This window comes from Vidua macroura, chromosome Z (genome assembly GCF_024509145.1).
Source record: "Vidua macroura isolate BioBank_ID:100142 chromosome Z, ASM2450914v1, whole genome shotgun sequence".
Taxonomy (NCBI): Eukaryota; Metazoa; Chordata; class Aves; order Passeriformes; family Viduidae; genus Vidua; species Vidua macroura.
This window is the reverse complement of record NC_071611.1, coordinates 22324218-22344796: the sequence shown is the minus strand read 5'-3', so window position 1 is coordinate 22344796 and position 20579 is coordinate 22324218. Positions and strand designations below refer to the sequence as shown.

Here is a 20579-nt window from a genome sequence, read left to right as displayed (position 1 = left end):
TAAAGTAGGGCAAACTGAGTGCTCTGTATAAAAAAGTGCCAGAGAGTGACTTGAGAAACTGTGGAAAAAGAACATTTTTTACCCAAGATTTAAGTAATACTAGGCAGTTCACAGTCTTTTATGCCTTCATGGTCTTTTATGCCTTCTCCAGAATAAGAGAGAATTAGATGGAACCACTAAGAAAAAATTACATGATACAGAACAAGATCGTTACTGAACAAGTAATACAATGTGATACAGAACAAGTTTGTTACTGCTTGGTAAAATGGATCATTTTGGCTCATTAAAAAAAAAATAAATCAGAGATTTATTTAAATATTAATCTCTGACAGTATTTTCCTTTGTGTAAGTTTATTGCTGCTGTGGCAATTGTCACAAATCAGAACTCAAGCTCCGTAATTTCACATACTGCTCTGTTGGACAAATACAGCTGAAAAGTTTAAATCCAAAACATGACAACACTTAAAATTCTGACCAATTTTATTAGACTACTAACACTGATAGGTAAAAAAATCAATATGAAATATTAACACTAGCAATGCTAGTTAGTGGTAACATGTGAAGTAAATTAAAAAACCTACTTCTTCATTTTTTTACAAAATATAAACAATTAATCCTGCAGTTAACATTTATTAGTTTTGCCTTATGTATCTGCATCTTTTCTACTTTTTAACTGTATCTTCCATGCCACCTTGCAAATTGGGTGTTAATTGTTAAAACTTTAACATGAAACAGACAAAATGATAAATCAAGGCAACTTCCAACATCAACTGCTGTGGAACAATCACATTTTGTTTACAGCTAACGTACTGATTGTATTTACATTTTAACTGAGCTGTGTTCAATGAACAAATATGGTGATTATTCAAAATATACACAATATAAATATCCCCAGGAAATCAGGAAAAGGCCATTCTGATGGAGTCAAAAATGCAGGCAGCTGGAAGCAGTCTTAGGAAGATGCTCTCTTCTGTTCAGAAAATGGAGATTCATAGGCTTCCATCGGTGGACAGGTACAAACCAGATGTTGATCTCCATATATGTCATCAATGCGAGCAATTGTGGGCCAAAACTTGCTTTCAGGCTTCACAAATGGCTAAGAGAGATAAAAGAACCCAACCATCTTAATTTTCCCACCAAATAAAGCTACAAAATTATAATAGACATTAGGAGTTTGAAGAACCACAATTGCTGTGCAAGTGGATTTTTTAGGTGAAGTCATCCTTCAAGTCTATTTGCAGTCCCTGAAAGTTAACAAGCATGTAAAATAGAAATGACAGTTAAAAGAATGCTTAGATTTTCAAAAAAGCATGGTCATGTCCTCTAACACAAGCTTGCAAAGAAGCAGTTTTCATGAGATGAAAGAAAACTTTATTATCGTTTGAACAACTGGCTTTCACTTAGGAATGAAGGAAAAGCAGAGGATCCTGCTGTGTTGTTTAATATAGTTATAATATAATACTTAAAGGAAAGTGGAATGGTGGTGTAGTTGAATTCTGACTATTTGAAACAGTACATATGACTAAAACACTTGCAATTAAGTTTCAGAGCAGAAAGGTTGGTTACATGTACGTTTAGCTGCTATGACTATGAAAGCAATTAGAAGTCTGATATCAGAGTCCGACCTTTATTGGTGTTGCTTTCCCCATGCCGACCTTGGGGAATCTGGTCACACGTTATGCAAGTTCTTTGGAGCAAAGCTTTGAATGTCAGCATGTGGGACTGTTTTGGGAGCCCTTGGTGCAGTATGTCAGAAACAAACAGGGTGTTTCCAATAGGAATGAATATTCAGGGTTGAAGTGCTAGGATTCAGAAATCCAGGTCTGCACCTATATGTAGAGAGTTTTTTTATTTTTCATTTGAGTTCTTCTTTCCTTGTCTTTAAAAGCTAAACTAATGAAACTGTGGTAGAGAGAGCTCACACACTTAAAAAGTGAGCAATAATATAATGGCTCTGGAGTTTTCATTCTTACCACCTTACTTCATCTCTAACTGACTAGGAAACTACAGAGCACAAAGCATATTTATATATTACCACACCACAAAGTTCCTATTATGTACTCACCAGTGGGAATGCCGCCACTTCTCTGGAGTAGGGACGATCCCACTTGGAAGAGGTGACACAGTTCAGAGTATGTGGTGACATCTACAAGAAACAAGACATGCTGAGAACAAGAAATTACTGATTTCAGTTGAACATATCAGTGTGAAGCCTTCTTTAAGTTCACATTACCACATATAAATACTTACTGTCTAGAGAACACTGTTTATCTGGGGTAAAAAAAAGGCAGAATTAAGCCAGGAGGCCAGTCTGTATTTACTGACTTTCAGTTTGCCTAAAGATGTTACCCAAGGCTTGAATATGCTTTTGGCTTTTCACTAAACTTAAAAAGTCAGTACAGCATTAAAAGAGTTGAACAGAGCTTGAGCTGATACCAGTTCTGCATTGCTAAAATAATTAATTCAATCTTTATTTTATTATTAAGGTCATTCCAGTTTCTGTCTTCAGCCAGTGAAATGAGAATTTCTCCTTTGTTACTTTAAGATGGCCTTGAAATATAAATTTAGTGCTTGTGGAAATAATTTTGTCTTTTCTGTCAGCAAGATTTCTCACTTGAAAAAGTCAAAATTCAAATTTTGAAAAAGTTAAAGGTTTCTCAAGAAAGTCTTGTGTTCACTGTTGTGCCACATTACTTTTGAGAGTACTGAAAGACCAGGAAGTGGGCATCTGCAGTCTCAAGGTTTAGACTGATGCTGGCACCTTGCTCTACATGCCATCTTACCTTTAGTGGGTTAATTTGGGGGTCCATCCTGCCCTCCTCTATTTCAGCAATTTCCTGCCGAATACTGATCATGGCATCACAAAATCTGTCCAGCTCTGCTTTGTCTTCAGACTCTGTAGGTTCAATCATAAGTGTCCCTGCCACTGGCCAGGACATGGTTGGAGCATGAAAACCTGGTGACAATAGCAGAAATCAGTCACAGATAATAGAGTATGAGATAATACATGCATTAGCTATCAGCAGATTCACAAATTCAGTCCTTTCTCTAGAAAAAATCTATAGAGATTGAATTCATTGGTAGTGTTGGCTCTGTACTTTAGAGGCAAAATAAATTTTTCAAGTATCTTCATTTTTAGCACTGAAGGGTAACACCACTGTATTATTTACAATACAGCTACACACAGATTTAGTGAAACAGTATATTAAAAAGAAACTTTAATATACTGTCTAACTCACCTCTATACCTACTGAAAAGTCTGTTTAAAGTGGTGCACAATATTTAAGGCTCACTTACAAAGAGCAGGAAGGGTGGGTTTTCTAGTGTCACAATTAGGCTTTGGATTATTTCACTGAAGAGGTATTACTGGTTAGGGTTTTAACAGCTTTCATGCATATTCATTAGAAGCACAGTTCTATAGGATCAAGTCGCTCAATGGGTCCTCTTGTTTGGCAGCCAAAAAGCAACCACAATCAGATCCTTAAGAGCATGTGTACAAAACTGCATAAACTATATCAGCATGGAACTGTTCAAATCTTATTATCCTACTTAAAAAATTTTTTTTACCTTCCTATTTTGTTTTGTTTTGCTTTGTTGGAATCTTATTAAGCTTTTGACTTCAACCTACTGGCTCCAAACAGTTGAGAATCATGTAACCAGTAATTTGATGGGGCAGTTTACAAAACTGTAAAGTAGCGGCAGAGTCAGAAGTACCTACTACAACTCAGTATATGCAAATATCTTTCTCTCCAAGCCCTTAAAGAAAATGAGGAAGCCTGAAATAACTGTGACAGATTCACCATCCATAAGCACAGAACTTGAATGTTTGTGTCTCCCTTTAGAAGAGATTTAGAAAATTTTCACTTGCACTGCTATTTTAAAGAACAGACATTTGACTTACCATAATCCTGAAGCCTTTTAGCAAGATCTACGGCTTCAATGTTTGCTGTTTTTTTGAATGGTCTTGTATCCAAAATGAATTCATGGGCTACATAACCTGTAAATAAAAAGGTGAACACTAGTCTTACTTAATAGAACAATGCAATTTACGAAGCTGTCTATTCTGATTGGTATTGTGGAGAACACGGCAAAAAGACAAACTCAAAAATATCCACTTGGGCAAAACCTCAAATCTAAGAAATTACCAGGTAAGAGATATACAACCCAGTTTTTGAAGACTGACCCTTTGAGTCCCACATAACATTAAGAAGAGGCCTCATTTAGAGGTCAGATCAGAACTAGGAATGAGTGGTCAAAGTAGCTCCTACAATTTACAAGTTCTCTGGAAAAATGACCAGATTTGTCAGTGGTCCAACACCATTTGGGTCTTAGGCTATCTTAAATTGATCAAGATAATCAGTTTAATCTTATGCCAGAGCAAAGCTCAAATCTTCTGCTATAAAGAGGCTAAAGACAAAAGTTGTCTGTATTTTTATATCCATGATTCTGGAGAACCTCCCATTACACTGTTAAATCCTTCAAAATTTGCAATTTTTATTCACTTCTATTAAAGTACAACTTGCAGGTTTTACCAAGGTGTACGCCATTAAATTTAAGATATATATTTTGGAGATAATATATATTGTACTCAAATGTTCTTCGACACTGTTCAGCTTAAACAAGCAAAATAAGTTCCCTGATTGTTATGCTACCACCACAATAATTTTTTCATCTCTTCTTCATTACTTCTGTCCTGTTGCAAGATTGGAGAGCCAAAACAGGGAACCAGAATGTAGCTGAAATATCATGCATTGCCAAAGGAATTCTCTCTTATCTCACACAGTGAACAAGGAGCAGAAATGAGGGAAACTTGGTGGGATTTTTTTTCAGAGGAAGTGTGCAAGGGGAAGTACAGGTCCAAAAATTACTTTCAGTTCTTAAATTGTTGCATCATTGGTTATGGAGATTTGGAAGTCTCAACTTGGTTGTTTTCCTTTTTCTAATGTTCATCAATCTGACATTAAATTTCAAGGAGAACAACCTAATGGTTTACTCTATATTTTGGCATCGTCTTTTTCTAATTACAAACAGATACTACTTTTCTTCTACTTCCAAGTATCTCAGTTTCATTGCAATACATCCATAGAAGTGTGGCAGGTTATTTCTCTCCTTGTGAAAAACATCAAGAGAAGTTTGAAATCAGCACTCACGTAGAAAAAAAAAAAAAAACACAAAAAAAACACACACAAAAAAAAAAAAAACCAAAAAAAACCCCAAAAAAACAACAAAAAAAAAAAACCCAAAAAACCCAAAAACCACCAGAAAAAAAACCCCACAACAACTCTATTGCAAACCAACTTCTACATGAGGCAAAAAAAAACCCAAAAAAAAGAAAATTGTCTAACACTTGCCTCTTGCTCCTCTGAAAAGGATTTTGTAGTGCTTCTCTAGCCTCTTTGCCATGTAATTTGCATTTAGTATAGCAATCTCAGAAGCATGCTTCAGACCCTTTGCTCCCATTGTCTGAAAGAAAAGTAACATGAAGAAACAGATCTAAAACAGGTCCAAAACAAGCAAAGTATGCTCCTGCATGAGAGCAGCACCTCAATGCACCTGGCTAGTTCTAAGGCAGTCACTCTACTGTTTACACTTTTCCACACAACACTCACAGAGAAGCACTGGATATTGACTAAGGGCACCTTTGATGTATGTAGTTTATGAGAGTGTCTGCTGTTTAAGAGGTTTAGCTTGAAGTCCAAATTGAATGTCCCAAACCTTTCCTCAAACTGAGAAGCTTTGAACTGAATAGAAAACAGTTTAAAAAATAGAGAACACAAATAGTGTCAAAAGGCACAGGCTACCTGTCTCCATTCCACAGCAAGACTGTCCAGAGAACTGTAGGTGGGACAATGTAAATAGATGGCATTTTGCACTGTGAGGAAAGAGCTCCCCTTAAAAATTTCTAATAGATTAAATATTCTGTAATTGGAACCAGCTTAGAGTCACAAGTGATTTTTACCCACAGCTGAAAATGGAAATTGCACCAGTTCGTATTTGCTCATTTGGAATTCCAAGAGAGCTGGTTTCCCCAGCAGAGGAAGTTTCCATGGTTAGAGTATCATACTGGCAACAAAGTACTCTGAATGACACTGCCCCTAGGTTCACTCTTCCCCAACTCTATCACTGGAAGCATTAAATGTAGCTCAAGAGTCCCTGCACACCCTTCTATCAAATAGAATTTGAATCTACAATCATCTCTGTTGGCTAAATATTTCTATACATGTAGCCAAATATTTGCTGGCTTATCACTAAATTGCAAGTGATTAACAAATTACATAGATCATTATCAAGCTGTCTCACATGTAAAACCAAAGCTAAGTTCAGTTTTCAAACTCAGTGAAATCCTCTGGAATTCAGGATATTGTAAAATTGAATGTTCTGTATATGTCAAGTATAACAATACTGAATCATACAATTAAAAATACTCTTGGCGGAACAGTAATTTAAACATGAAAACTTCAGTGTCAGAAAGTGGAAGCCTGACTGCAGTTTTCTGCCTGGTGTCAACTTATCACAAGACCTATTTCAGACAAGAGGTAGAAGAGTTAGATACAGCAGTTGTCCTTTGTTCTTTCTCGTGGCAACATTGTCCTACTATAAAACAAGAAGGCTTGATGGATGTAAATAACCTATGACTGGATTGTTATCACTTCATCTCACTGCATTTCAGTCTGTGCAAACATCTTACAATGAGATGTTCATGTGTTTCCAGTGGTCACTGGATTTGAAAGAGAAACAGAACCTCATCTGATATTCCTTATAAAAGTCTGCATACCTTGATATACACCCAGGAAATTGGCAATATAGCACTGGAACCCCAAGGTGCAGCACTGACAGTACCCAAAGGACATGCATCTTTATCCGGCTGTATTTTGATCACAGGGTGAGTAGGCAAGTAGGGAGCCAAATGTTTCTTCCTAAAAGAAAGACATTGATTTTAGAGATTAAATACGTGTTCCTGCGTTACCATATCTGGACAGTTTCAGCAGTAGTTTCTCTTCACCTTGCTTACAGTCACAGTCCTCTAGGAAGTCTGATCTATGCCTTCTTCAAAAGAAAGTTTAACACAACTGGTGCCAGTGGAGGATGGCACTCAGTTTTTCAACTTATCACAAGATATTAATGGAATTACCCAAATCAAAATTGATTTCTTTAACAACTAAGATTGTCTTCCTTTAAGGAAATAAGAACGCTCTATAGGATAGATTCACACAGCTTGTGTGAACACTTCTGTGTTCTGGACTACATGCAGTATTATCAACCCTTTTCTCAGGGCTGAAAAGTCCATTTCTTACTCAGGAAAACGGATTGCTGAGTGAGCTTTACCATACACACTAGAAGGCCAACATAGAAGCCAGGGTCTGGGGACACAGGTGAGCACCATCATTTATGAGATCAGCACATGACTGTGCTGGAGAAGGACAGATGTTTGCAACCAACGTAACACCTCTCCTAGCCATTATATATATATATATATATATATATTTTTTTTTTTTTTTTTTTTTTTTTTAAATATAAAGGCTAATACAGAGATACCCACACTCCAATTGGTCCCATTCCAGGTCCTCCTCCTCCATGGGGAATGCAAAAGGTTTTGTGAAGGTTTAAATGAGAGACATCAGAGCCATAATCTCCAGGACGACACAGACCAACCTGTAAAGGGAACACTCTGTTTTAAAACATTCTTCATATGCCATTTAGGACCTATTACTGAATGCAAGGAGAACAGGTTGAAAACGATGGTGTATGCTTTTATGTTTTTCTTTATCATGATGCATCATAAGCAAGAACTTGATGCAAATAATATTTTGTTTAGGAATTCTTTATTACATCTGTAAAGAATGTCTTTGATAAAGGGTAGTCAGACTAAGTCCATTTCAGTGAATAACTCATAAATCTTATGGCACATTTCAGGGGAAAATCAAGTGAAAGATAATTACTTTCATAATCTAATCTTAATTACTGTTCTTGGAAATGTCTCATTCTCCCCCAAACACTGTGGCATCTTGCATGGAAGCTGTGTTATGGTCTGAACTGAGTACTGCTGTGCTATTTTCATTCCAAGGACTCCCAGTAGCAAAATATCTGCCTAGGTGTTGTACCTGAGCATTCATATTTGCTCCATCTAAGTAAACTTGGCCTCCATGTTTGTGAATGAGGTCACACACATCGCCAATCTCCTCTTCAAACACACCATTGGTGGAAGGGTATGTGATCATGATGGCTGCCAAGTTCTCTTTGTGCTTGTCCACCTGGTGGCAGGGAGGGGAGAGAAAAAAAGGTCACTAAGGCTTCTAAAGCTTCTCAAGATCTAATAAAAAAAATACACATAAAGTCAGAGTGTTTTACAGATGGGAAGCAGGCCTATCAGCAGATAGTCAAAGTCACTTATAGTCAGCAAAGGACACTGGGCTCCTTCCTCCTGCCATGCATAACGAAAAAGAGTGATTTCTGAATAAATCAGAATTTTAAGTCAGGGAAAAACGCAGGTATTAAAAGGTGAGTATATATATATGTGTGTATGTGTATGTATATACACATGCATGCATATATATATATATACACATATGTACATACATACATATACATACACATACATATATATGTATAAAACACTCTCTTCTGGGACCTTCAGGCAACCAAATGGAACATCAGGCCTTCAAGTTAATGTGCAATAATGACCATTCCCCCTACTTTCAGCAATAGAGTTCTATGACTACCATAAAGTTTGTTCAAATGTGGAAATGTGTCTTGCTAATCCCTTGCATTGTAAGATTCACCTGCAGTCAATATAGTTTAAAAAAGAGGAAAAAAAGTAGTTGCCTAGCAACAATTTCCCCAGCAGAGGTGGACTTGAACTTTTCTAAAAGAAGGCTGAAATGCAGTTTCAAATGCTTCATATTCATGAACATGGCTTGTTCATTTCCAGTACTAGCTGTGGACCAAAAGGGTCTGCTATAAAAGAGTCTACTGTGTACAAAGACTCTTTGAGCAAATCCTGCAAAGATCCTCAAATTAAAATAAATCTTACAATTGTCATATAGTTAGAGTCTGAGTGAGGAAAAAAAATCCTTTCAAAGTACATATTCACTATTATTGCTTTATTTTTTCTTCTAGAAAAATATGATTCAGCTCCCAACGCTATTATGTTCAGAGAAGTGTTCCTTGAAAATCAAAGATAATTAAATACTCACCATTGCTTTTAAATGAGAAATATCAATGCTCCCATTTTTATCCACTTCAATTGGCTGAATCTTCATCCCTGCCATTTGTGCACTTGCTGGATTAGTACCATGAGCAGATTTAGGAATAAGGCAAACCTTGGAAGGGAAAGCAAAACAGAGCCTAAAGTATAACTAGTTTAAAAAATATTAATGTTTTATGGTCTATACTCAGCTACAATTCATTATCAAATTTTGAAAAGAAATCCTGATGGTACCAGCAATTTGTCTCTTTTGCGGAACAATGCAACTAATTTTTTTAAGAAGATCCATTCAGGTATCAGCATTTAAATACTCATTACCAAAGTTTCATTTGCTGCATAATCGCATTTAGGGATGCAATTCCAGAATATTATTTCAGATACTCAAAATTTTGCCTCACCCCACCTTTTTTTAAAACACTATTTTTTTTTTTTACAGTTATCAGTCTCAATATGTACAATGACTTGAAAGGAAAAACTGCCTCATTCCAAATTTCCACTACAATTTCTTCTGGCTTCCAAAGCTTTTTCTTCTCTATTCTGTTCAAAACAAAAATTTAGATCAAAAAATTTTGGCTATAGATGAGTAACTTAGAGCTACTTGCATGCCAGTTAACTTTAAAAGAAAAAAAAAATATAAGCACTTCTGCTTAAATAAGGTAGGCTCTTGTCAGTCATAGAAAAATGGTGCATGTGTCAGGATATTTGCAGACATTTTTTAGTAATTCCACCCTTTCTAAAGACAATAAATATTTCTCAAAAAAAACCAAATCAAACAAACAAAAAAACCCCAACTAAACAAAAAAACCCACAAAACCCCAACCAACCAACTAATTAACAAAACAAACAAAATCAAAATTAATTTTCTTCTACTTTATTTTCCTAAGAAACTGCATGATGGCTTGTGGAACTCTATTATCCACAGAGATGCTGAGATAAATGTGAATACTTCAAAACACCAGAAACACAGAGATCCCAGCGCCAGTGCCAGGAAGAACTGTGCCACATCTGTAGCCATTTTATCTGCACAGCTGAAATGTAAAGTGGCTCCATATGGCCACCAAGGCCTGCTGGGTACAGGCATCAGTGATCACACAAAAAAACAGGCATGTGAGCTGTCAGTTCATGTCCATACTTCTTTCCCACAAGAGGGCACCAAATCCAAACACGGCCAAATAAAAGAACCTTGAGCTGCTGGTTTACTCTCCAGCCTAGGAGAAAAAAGCACTTCAGCTGAAAGGCCAACATTTTGTGAGCTTTCTTGGTTTCGTATTCCTTTTTACTCTTTCCCAAGAGTACCATGATTTTCCTGTAACATTTGAAATCTGTAAAGTGTGAGTAAAGTGCAAGCAGCCCCCAGGCTCTCCTGTGCAGTTCACCTCTGGGTATTTTCAGACCACAGAAGGATCCACAGACACTCAGAGAAGCCTAAGGGTCTTGCACAGAATAAGAGAAATGGCAGATGACATGCAGACAATCAGAAGGCAACTCTCCAAGGAATAAAATTTTAACCTTATTTCACTTCCCACTGAGTAAAACTACTCACTAAACAAAGTTTGTAACTGTAAAGAGTGGTTGCCTTCTGATATGGTCTGGATGCAACAAAGAAACAGAGAGAGAAGAAGAGAGCACTCACATTCCATTTTAGATGGTTTCCTCACACAGAAGCTATAGTTCCCAGGAGGCCAGGATAGTGATGCTTCATTTTGAGAAGACAAATGAGTCCCAAAGCCAAGGATAAAATCAGGTTCAAATGGTATGTATTCTATTACACTAAGGAAGGACTTTTTTCCTTCTGTTTAAAGCCAACTGTATGGGTGTGTGAAAAAAAGAAGACCTAATCTCAGATTTCCAAGAAATTTTTTATGTGGTCCCAAAAAATGTTCCTAAACTAACTTCCAGTGGGTTAAATGGGAAGGTACATGTGGATAAATACTTCATGAACACATGTTAAAGAAAAGAAAAATAGTTTTCACTGTATGGAAAGGTCATCCTAATAGAATATTATAAATATCTATGCTGATATTTAAAACATTTAAATTTACATTTAAAATTAACATTTAACATTTAAAATTACTCATAATCGTGTTTATAATGGAGACACACTGTGCAATGCCAAATATCCTGTTAATACAAAACCTCCCAGCTCACTAAAAGAACTGATTGCAGAGTACTGAGGGGCAGCATTCAAAGCAGTATATGTATACTGGAGGCAGATAGATCTAAAGTATGACACATGAAAGCGCATCTTAACAACCCACAACTGTGATCTTTAGCTTTGAACCTACTGCTACTAAAAAATCTAACTTTTTTAGTGGGAAAGAAAGCAACTGCATCAAAAACTAGAAAGGGAGTAAGAGGAAAAAAAAATAAAAGGAACACAAAAGCTTTAAAGATAAACAAAGTTATAAAATAGGTTTTTTTTGAGAAGGATGGACAAATAACTAGAATCCATCTAGGAAATGAGAATGGATAATAATATAATAAATAATCCCAGAATTAACACATGATATGTCAACTGTGAATATGGAACAACAGTTCATCATCTTTCAAAAGTGAGAGGGTGTCAGATGAAAATTTAAATATATCTTAATTTCCTTCCTTCCTGACTTCCCAACTTCCCATGACTGATCACATATCATATTGCTTGGAAATTAAAATGCCATAAGCATGCCATAAGCATGACCTTTCCTGCTTTGCCCTCCTTCCCCTGAGCTTTTGTTGTTGAGCATGCCATTATATGGCACCAACATCTCTTTGGTCAGCCAGGGTCAGCTGTCCTGGCTGTGTCTCTCCCAGCACCTTGCTGACACCCAGCCTCCTTGCTGGGAAAGGACAGGGTCAGGACAGGGCGGTGGCATAGGGAGAAAGCCTTGACACTGTGAAAGCACTGTTCACCATTTGCCAAGAGACCCTTGTGTTATGAACAGTGCTTTGTCCACAATTCATGTGGAGAAAGTTAAGTCCACCCTAGCCAGACTCAGTACAATCACCTTTGCCTGTGTCATTCTCACTGTCTGTAAAAACTTTTAAGATGTTACCAAGGATCCTGGCGGGAAGCATAGAGTACTGAAAGCTTATCAGAAGTGACAATAAACAACCTAATTTCTCTCTAGGTGAGTCTCAGCTGCTGAATCAACTCTCCACTTCCCACTCAACCCTCTTCCCCACGTGACATAGACACTTACGGTTCTATGACGTTCTCCTTTGGCATTTAAATAAGCTTTGATTGCAGCCAAGCCTGCGTACTCTCCTTGGGCTCCACTTCAACAAGAACACAAACACTGTTACACAGCTCACAAACCAGGAAGTCACCTCTCTGACAGAACTTCAAAACTGTTCACCCCTAACCCTTTCCCATGACTTCAGGTAAATGTCAGCAAATTAAAAGGAGCACATTCCTAAGATAAAATCATAAATGGACATGCTTAAATTAACAGCTAGATGTAAATGAAAAGAGTAGATGACAAAGATAATGCCATTTTATAAGTTTATACTACGATTTTAAATCCTTCTGGTGACTGAGTGGATCCACATTTCTGCACCTAGCAGGGGACTCTGTGCTTGATTACAGTGAGGCAAACTAATATCAAAATGCGTAATGAAGTGGATACCATGAAACATAAAAGGTCTTTCAGTGACAAGCTTAGTGTAGAGTAAGTTATTGCTTTTCAGTTTGTATTAGAACTGCTAGTCAACATAAACAGGCTGCAGCAGTACTCATTAAATGCTACTGTATTAATTTCAGTGAGCATACAGATCTTAGGCATTCTTCAGTCAAACCTAGTGCACTAACTACCAATTTCAACAATTAAACACCTGGCAGCTCATACATGTTATTCCTATTCCAAATCTCTATTTTCAGTTCAGTTCATACGGGAAAATATTAAAAGAAATATAAAGACCAAATCATTAAACTTTCAGAAGAGATGAGACAAAATAAGATACTGTAGTTTTTTTAAAAAAACAACTACTTAGAAATCTGGCATTCAAGAAAAAAATTATTTTAGAAAAGTCTTCCATTTTTGGCTTGCACATTTTCTTTGGAGATGAGTTTTTAGTATCATGTCTCAAGATGCAAACACTCAGAGAAGAAGTTCCTACCTATTCGGCTGGAAGGAGATTTTGTCATAGCCTGTAATTTCGCATAGGTCCTTCTCTAAATCCTTGAAAAGCTGCTGATACCCTTGAGCTTGATCCAGAGGAACAAAAGGGTGGATGTTGGCAAATTCTCTCCATGTAATAGGCTATAAAAAAACCCCAAACAAATATATAAAGAATGCTATAACAAAATACTCTACAGACAACTCTGCTCTGTTAAACTCTGTGAAGGAAAGAAGTGGTCAATTAAGTATCAAACACCAAGTATGTTGATCTGCTGGAGGCTGAGAAGGCTCTACAGAGCAATCTGGACAGGCTGGATTGATGAGGCTAAGGCCAGTCATGTGAGGTTCAGTAAGGTCTAATGTTAACTGATTTAATGTTAACCTTTTAGCTTTTTATTTTGGTAATCAGATTACACATAAAGATTTGGGGTATTATAAAAAGATTACCCCCCAAAGCTTAGAAGTAGCTTATAGAACACATTTGCCCCTTTTTCTTTGTTCTTTTTTTCCCTTCTCAACAGATCACCATGTCTATGTTGATGTTTAAGCCATGGGATGGTGCAAAAGCCTTAGAAGACACTGCTTTTGTGTAAGTCAATGGTAATGTGTAAGTCTCAAACACTGATGGACAGATACCTGTGAAGCCAGCCAAGGATTGTTGATAAGAGTAGACTGTGTAAATGGGCAAGAAAGAACAGGATGCAGGTGGAGAAGGGGGCCACAGGCAGGTGGAGGTAGAACACTTTCCTGGGACAACAGTCCTCGTTCTGGCTTCTGTATATACTCAGCACAACACAGTACAGCACAAGTGCACCAATGAGGTTGAGAAGAGGGCACAGACTGTTCACCAAAGTTTGATCCAGTGGGGGGAATCAAGACCACCAAAAAACCTCCAAAGCCCTCTGACCCATTTCCAGAAAGGCCTAGAAGAACTGTGCATGGACTATGCCTGATAATTAATTTGCATAGAGAGCAAGAAATTTATCTTCAGGCTTGGGAAAACTCATCCATAGAAAGGTAGAAACCTCAGTGCACATGAGCCTAGGACCCTGGACACACCATCAACAACCCTACAACTGCCCGAACGGAGGCTGTAGCCAGGTGGGGGTCAGTCTCTTCCCAGGTAGTAACTGATAATACAAGAGATTGAAGACTGGATATAAAGAAAAATGTATTCACAGAAGGGGATAACAAGCATTTGAACAGCCCCCCTCAAGAACTGCCAAAGTCAACAACCCTGAAAATGTTTATAAGATATGTAGATATGGTGATCAGGAACATGATTTAGTGATGGACTCAGCAGTGCCAGGTTAACAGCTGGACTTAATCTAAAGGGTGTTTTCCAATGTAAATGATTCTATGATTTTCAGTAACTCTTTTTTAACATTAAGAATATGCTTTAAAATTCTTAATTTCTCTTACTACTTAGTTTCACCTACCCTTACATAGAGCTGGGATCACAGGGTAAACAGAGAGGAGTTGTCTGGAATAGTATTAGTTTCACTTAAAGGAAATATACAAGACGTAAAACCGTGAAGGTAGAGAGAGAAAGCAGTGAGAGAAAGGGGACGAAGGAAACTAGTGAAAGATGAAAGTGAGAAGACAACAGGAAGAGAGCAAAGGAAGCTCGTTCCAAGTCAAAAAGTCATTTGGTAATCAAATAGCCTGGCTAGAGCTCTGCTTCATGTGCTATCAGCTAGAAAAATGAAGATATCTGGGGACTCTTCAGCTGGGGGAAAGGGAATTATCCTAAGAAATTGTAAACTGAAAAAGAAGCATGAATTGTCAGTCCCATCTGACTCTTTCCATATTTCTGAGGATTTGATTTTAAGATTTGTAAAGCAGACAGAAGTTAGGTAATGCAACATTGCTTGAGGGAACAGAACTGTGATACCTAATTCCAAAAATTATTTTCATCATTTTTTTCAAAATGGAGTCCTCAAGACCACATACTTTCCTACTGTTGTTGCAGTCCTACTTGTGCTTTTCAGAACATTTTCTTAGTGGAAAAGGGAGAGGGTGACTTCAGCTACCTCTGAAACTGCCTCCTCAGCTGGAGTATTAGACCAAGAGGAGGCTTTACTTCTCTAGAATGACACAGGCTAGATAGTTTACTCATGTGGATATCAAGTATGATTGCAACTTACTGTGAGTTCAGCTGAACTATTGAGCTTCATTGTGCAGGACCCCTAAAAATACAAACACACATCAGTATTTCTTGAAATACACAAATACATAGGTAAATACATAATTTTTTGTCTTTTTGTTTTTGGTAAATACCTACCAAGGGAATCATGCTGTGAACAAGGGAAATGTCTTTGTTTTCTAATCTTTTCATGTACCGCACAATGTTTGTCTCAGAGTGATAGCTGGAGAACACAAAACACAGTGTTAGGGCAAGCAGATCAGCTGTACCAGCTGTTACAAAGGAAAAGAACACAAAAAAGAAGTAAGACTGAGGACAGTTATTAATATATACTAAGTAGTTATTTTCAAACTGGCACTTTAAGCTTGCTAATAGCAACACAGATTAAAAATGCTTATTATTATCTCAATAACACTATCAGTAAATATGGAATACAAGGATACCATGTCCTCAAATGGTAGGTTGTACAATGCAACAGATTAATGGAAAGACACATTCCCTCAGTGGTCATGACTATTGCTCTGCTCATTTAAAATGAGAGGATAACTACAAATGCTACTAAATATCTTATTTTAGAGTAACAAGTTACTGTATGGATCTAGGTACAAAACTGTCCTCAACTGACTCCACTGCTGGTTTTGAGATTCCCTAAAAATAGCAGACATACATTCAGATTCCCTAAAAGTAGCAATCACACATTCACATACCTGTTGAAAACCTGGTGTGTCAAGAATTTGGAAGTTCTCTTAAATGGTGTGCTAAGGATGCCTTTGGTTTCCTCACCCATACCTTCAGCAATTAGCTCCTTCAACAAAAAGAAATAGAGTCAAATATTTTCAAGGAAATTTTTTTTTGCAGTCAACTTCCATTAGAACTAGCTTATGAACCAGTTTACCTCAGGATTTATTCAGCTTTTAAGGCAAAACCCCCACCTTTAATATCATATGTATCTGTATATACCTAGCAAGACAATAGCAATATATTAAAACTGGGTAGCTTTAATGTCTCAGTAGTCCTCATCTTGTAGATATTGCTGCTAAATGCTAATGACATGCAACAAAAATTCCAGTGAGGAAAGAAATAACTGACCCCATGTCCTAAACATTACAGAAGAAGTAATAACCCTAAATGCAAAGTGTCCAAGCTGACTGAAAGATCTAAGTGTTGCAACCAGAAAATGGCATTATAGAAATCCTTTATTTAACACTATCTCTTTATTTAAGAGAGGATCTGAAATTCTCAATATTTAACAAATGGTCATCATATAGAAACCTCTATACAAGACCAGTTTTGGTTTTTGCTGAACTCTGAAAACATTCAGATAATTTAATCCACATGACCTATAATGTACTTACAGAAGAAGACTCGCAACCAAAAATCCATAATATGTCATCTAGATCTTTCTCATTTACAGTTTCATCAAGTGATACTCCAAGCTATGGATAAAAGCACCAGTAATTACTCAAAGCTGTTTATTCTAGAGACATAGTACATTTGTTTTGGTCAAGAAAAGCTTTCCAGAAACACAAGAGGGGGAAAGAAAATCAATCTACCCAACAATATGTAAACATACATATTTATAGATATTTATGATATATAAATTTATTTTATTTATATAACATTTTCCAGTTCCTTCCTATACCCTCCGAAACCATCCAAACCAGATGGCTCAGAAGCTTTGAAACTCATTACCTCCTTTCTAGTGTTTCTAAGTGTTTTATACTTACTAGGAAAATTGCCCATTTTCCTGTGACACCCCTTCCCCCATTCCAATTTACAGAACATACTACACTTTGTGAAGACTCCTTAGTGCCAACCAAAATGTGGTTTAGATTTCAGTCTGCCTTCAAACACTGCCATAGGACCTGAATTCTGGATGTCACCTTGCATTTAATCATTAAATTTTAGAGTATCTCCACTCTACCCCTTAGTAGCATATTTAACATGGAAAAAAAAATAGAAAATCTTTTTAATTGGCATAAAATGAAAACACAGTCATTATTTCTGGAAGTTCAGTATGTCACTTAACAAGTTCATCCTTTATATTATCTTTATACTTGGTGGATATATCTAAGAAAATTACAAGATCATAAATAATTTTGTTCTGTTTAGCACATGTAATGATTAGAAACTTAATGAAGAAAATGTCATACTACAAAATTTCTGAATTTATCAAAGGTTTAGAAAGTTGCTTACTCTGCCATCACTATAAATCCGAAAATTTATCTTTCTAAGAGCTGCCCTGTCCAAAACCTCTTTGACTGAGCATCCACACGTGATCGTCAAGGTATCAAAGAACAGATCATGATGTAGTTTATGACCAGCTCGCCTGAGACCTATAAAAAACAGTAAGTTAATTCTATTATATGCACACTGTATTGTTTGCTCAGGCGGCAGTTGCAGAGCAATACTATGTATCTCATAAATAAATGCTTTTACATAATAAAGCAAAATACACCCCTTGTGGAAAGAGCAGCAAAATCACCATCTTTTTATTGGAATGTTACTGTGTATGAAATCAAAGTAAATCAGATTCAAACCTAAGTAATAATGCAGATTGAGTCTAGGGAAGGTAATTCTGATACATCAAATCTGACATATATACAGCAGCATTGGTATTTGAATGCAATAAGGACAAAATAATAAGATTGGAAAGATATTAATGTATATAAACTGTCACAGAGCTAGCCATGATAAAGTTTAGAGTCTTAGGGCTTTTCACAGTAGCAAGAGGTCTTCTGGCTAAACTGGCAAATAAAGTATGGATGTTTCTTACAGTAATCCCTTGGTTCCAAACATTCCGGTTTTGTATCGCTCCTTCTGACAGCAGTGGTAGTATTATCAGTGACAAAAAACCCTACGAGACCACATAGTCCACATGCAATCATTATTTTCTGCTACAAATTTTGTGCTTTTCTTCAGCTGTAAAGCTTTGGGATTTCAATGTTTGTAGCAGGTATGACACTCTACCCAATTTAACAGAAATGTTTCTATTGCTTTAATATAATTTATTACCCTCCTTTGCTATGTTATTTATACTCTGTACAGATTTCTGTGTGTAAACTAGGATGGTCCATCAAATGAAGAAGATGCTGCCAAATAGCATCTAGGTACTTACTCTGTAGACTTCCCGAGAAAACAGAAGTTAGTTTGTTTCCCGAGAAAACAGAAGCAATGCCTGCAAGATCTTATCACACAGACATCTAATTCTTGGATGCCATTACCAGAACTACACAAAACACATCAGCTGTGAATTTTGTATTAAAATGGCCTCTCTCAAGTTGAGAGAACACACATCAGATTGACACCCCTGCCCCTGCCCTGTAAGTTTATTTAAGATGTGTTATTTCAGGGGTAAGGATTTTAGAACAGTTTCCGTAAACATTAAGTACCCACCTTCAGCCAAGATAAGAGCAGCATTGTGTACTCGTCTTGCAATATGCCTTAGTCCATCAGACCCATGGTATATCCCAAACATGGCTGACATATTAGCCAGAAGTGCCTAGGATCCAAGTACAGTTAAGGACATTGTTATTCTGAGCAAAGACTACTTCATGTAAGTTTAGTGGAAAGTTTCTTTAGCACCGAGAGACAACAACATATCCTCAACTGATGCTATAGCTACTCATGTATTGCCTACAAAATAAAAGGAGGGAAAGGCAAAATACTTTTATGAAACTGCAAGGCCTGATTATGAATTCAATGCTGTTTGAATGTAATTGGTTTAGCAATTAAAATGTACTTAACTCCAACTGCTATTCAATGCTGTTTGAAATGTAATTGTTTTAGCAATTAACATTTACTTAAATCCAACTACTGCAACAAAGATGTTTAAAGACTTTAAAGTCGAGCAAGTCTCACATGTACCCATTGTTTAGGATGAATACAAAAAAATACTGAGTATCTCCGGGATACTAAGTAATTAAACTTGCGTCAATAATAATCTCTTACCAAAATCTGTCACAACATTAAGAGCAGGAGGAAGGCAATGATAAGAGCAAAAAAAGTTATGACCCTGTCTGGTTGGAGGTCTGTGGAAGTATGCTGAAGATAAATATTTTGGATACTTACTTACTTAATCATGGTATTTTCTTACAAAGATATTGCTTGGAGATGTAGCATTCTTCCATCAAATGACATAGACAAAAATGTAAGTTGTGACAATTTGACTAACTACTTTAACAAATTTAAAGTTTATTTCTTCTGCCTTGAGTTGGAAATTTCAGACCATTGGAATTCCCTTCTACTTTATGAAGAGTTCTGTCTTGTTTGTAACAAACACACCACTACTTGGTGGTGCTTATGCTACAAGACAGACAGATTCATGACACTGCAAGAATTCAGGACTACAGTAAGGAAACAGATAGTAAAACTCTCTTTTCAAGCAGATCCCATTATTCAAAGGACTCAAAACAAATTAACAAAGAGCAGAATATTTTAATGTCCTTCATTTTTCTACTAAAATCTCTCTGAAGTATAGGTAACTCATTGTTCAACTTGTTACTTTCTAGCCCTGAAAATAAAGTGTAAGTTACCTGTGCTGTGCAGATGTTGCTGGTAGCTTTATCCCTCCTGATATGCTGCTCTCGTGTTTGTAAAGCAAGCCGGTACACATCCTTCCCACTTGCATCTCTAAGCCACAAGTGAAAATGTTGCTTCTGTTACTTTAAAATTACAGTTATTTATGACACAGGACTTTATGTATGTTAACCTGAAACTAGTTATCTATCCTCAGAGACAAAAGGGTGTTGGAGGGAACAAAGCATAAGTCAGGACAGATGCAATACCAAACAGAGCAAGACTAAAGCGCCTCTAGATTTCTGTTTATATCGTGACTGGTCAGGTAGAGCACACAATGAAATTCTACGCAAACTACAAGAAATTTGTTATTTTCCTTAAAATTACACAGATTATTGCAGCTATTTTAACTGAAAAATAATATAAATTAAATATTCCTAAGCTTATTGATAAGTCTGCATTTAGTTATTTTGATTACTTTTGGATAGCCTCTGTGACAAAGGTATGTTGTCTTCCTGTGACAATTACTTTGCATTTCAATTATTACTAGTTTGACAAAATACACAGTACATCAAAATCCACAGTACATCACCACCAGCAACTATTA

General features: G+C 36.6%; 1 protein-coding gene across 1 annotated transcript in view; it reads right to left on the bottom strand.

Annotated features, from left to right (window-relative positions):
• Positions 1–462: 462 nt before the first annotated feature.
• Positions 463–20579, bottom strand: part of GLDC (glycine decarboxylase) — a 39218-nt gene continuing 19101 nt past the window's right edge. The window contains exons 8-25 of the mRNA XM_054003860.1: positions 19990–20086; positions 18851–18956; positions 17651–17790; positions 16810–16890; positions 16162–16259; positions 15593–15677; positions 15456–15497; positions 13307–13449; positions 12391–12466; positions 9195–9320; positions 8103–8252; positions 7541–7653; positions 6776–6917; positions 5352–5463; positions 3902–3997; positions 2784–2956; positions 2066–2146; positions 463–1096 (exon numbers count right to left, since the gene is read on the bottom strand). Coding sequence (XP_053859835.1) covers positions 953–1096; positions 2066–2146; positions 2784–2956; positions 3902–3997; positions 5352–5463; positions 6776–6917; positions 7541–7653; positions 8103–8252; positions 9195–9320; positions 12391–12466; positions 13307–13449; positions 15456–15497; positions 15593–15677; positions 16162–16259; positions 16810–16890; positions 17651–17790; positions 18851–18956; positions 19990–20086 — 2005 coding nt within the window. The 3' untranslated portion in view covers positions 463–952. The remainder of the gene's footprint in view (positions 1097–2065; positions 2147–2783; positions 2957–3901; positions 3998–5351; positions 5464–6775; positions 6918–7540; positions 7654–8102; positions 8253–9194; positions 9321–12390; positions 12467–13306; positions 13450–15455; positions 15498–15592; positions 15678–16161; positions 16260–16809; positions 16891–17650; positions 17791–18850; positions 18957–19989; positions 20087–20579) is intronic.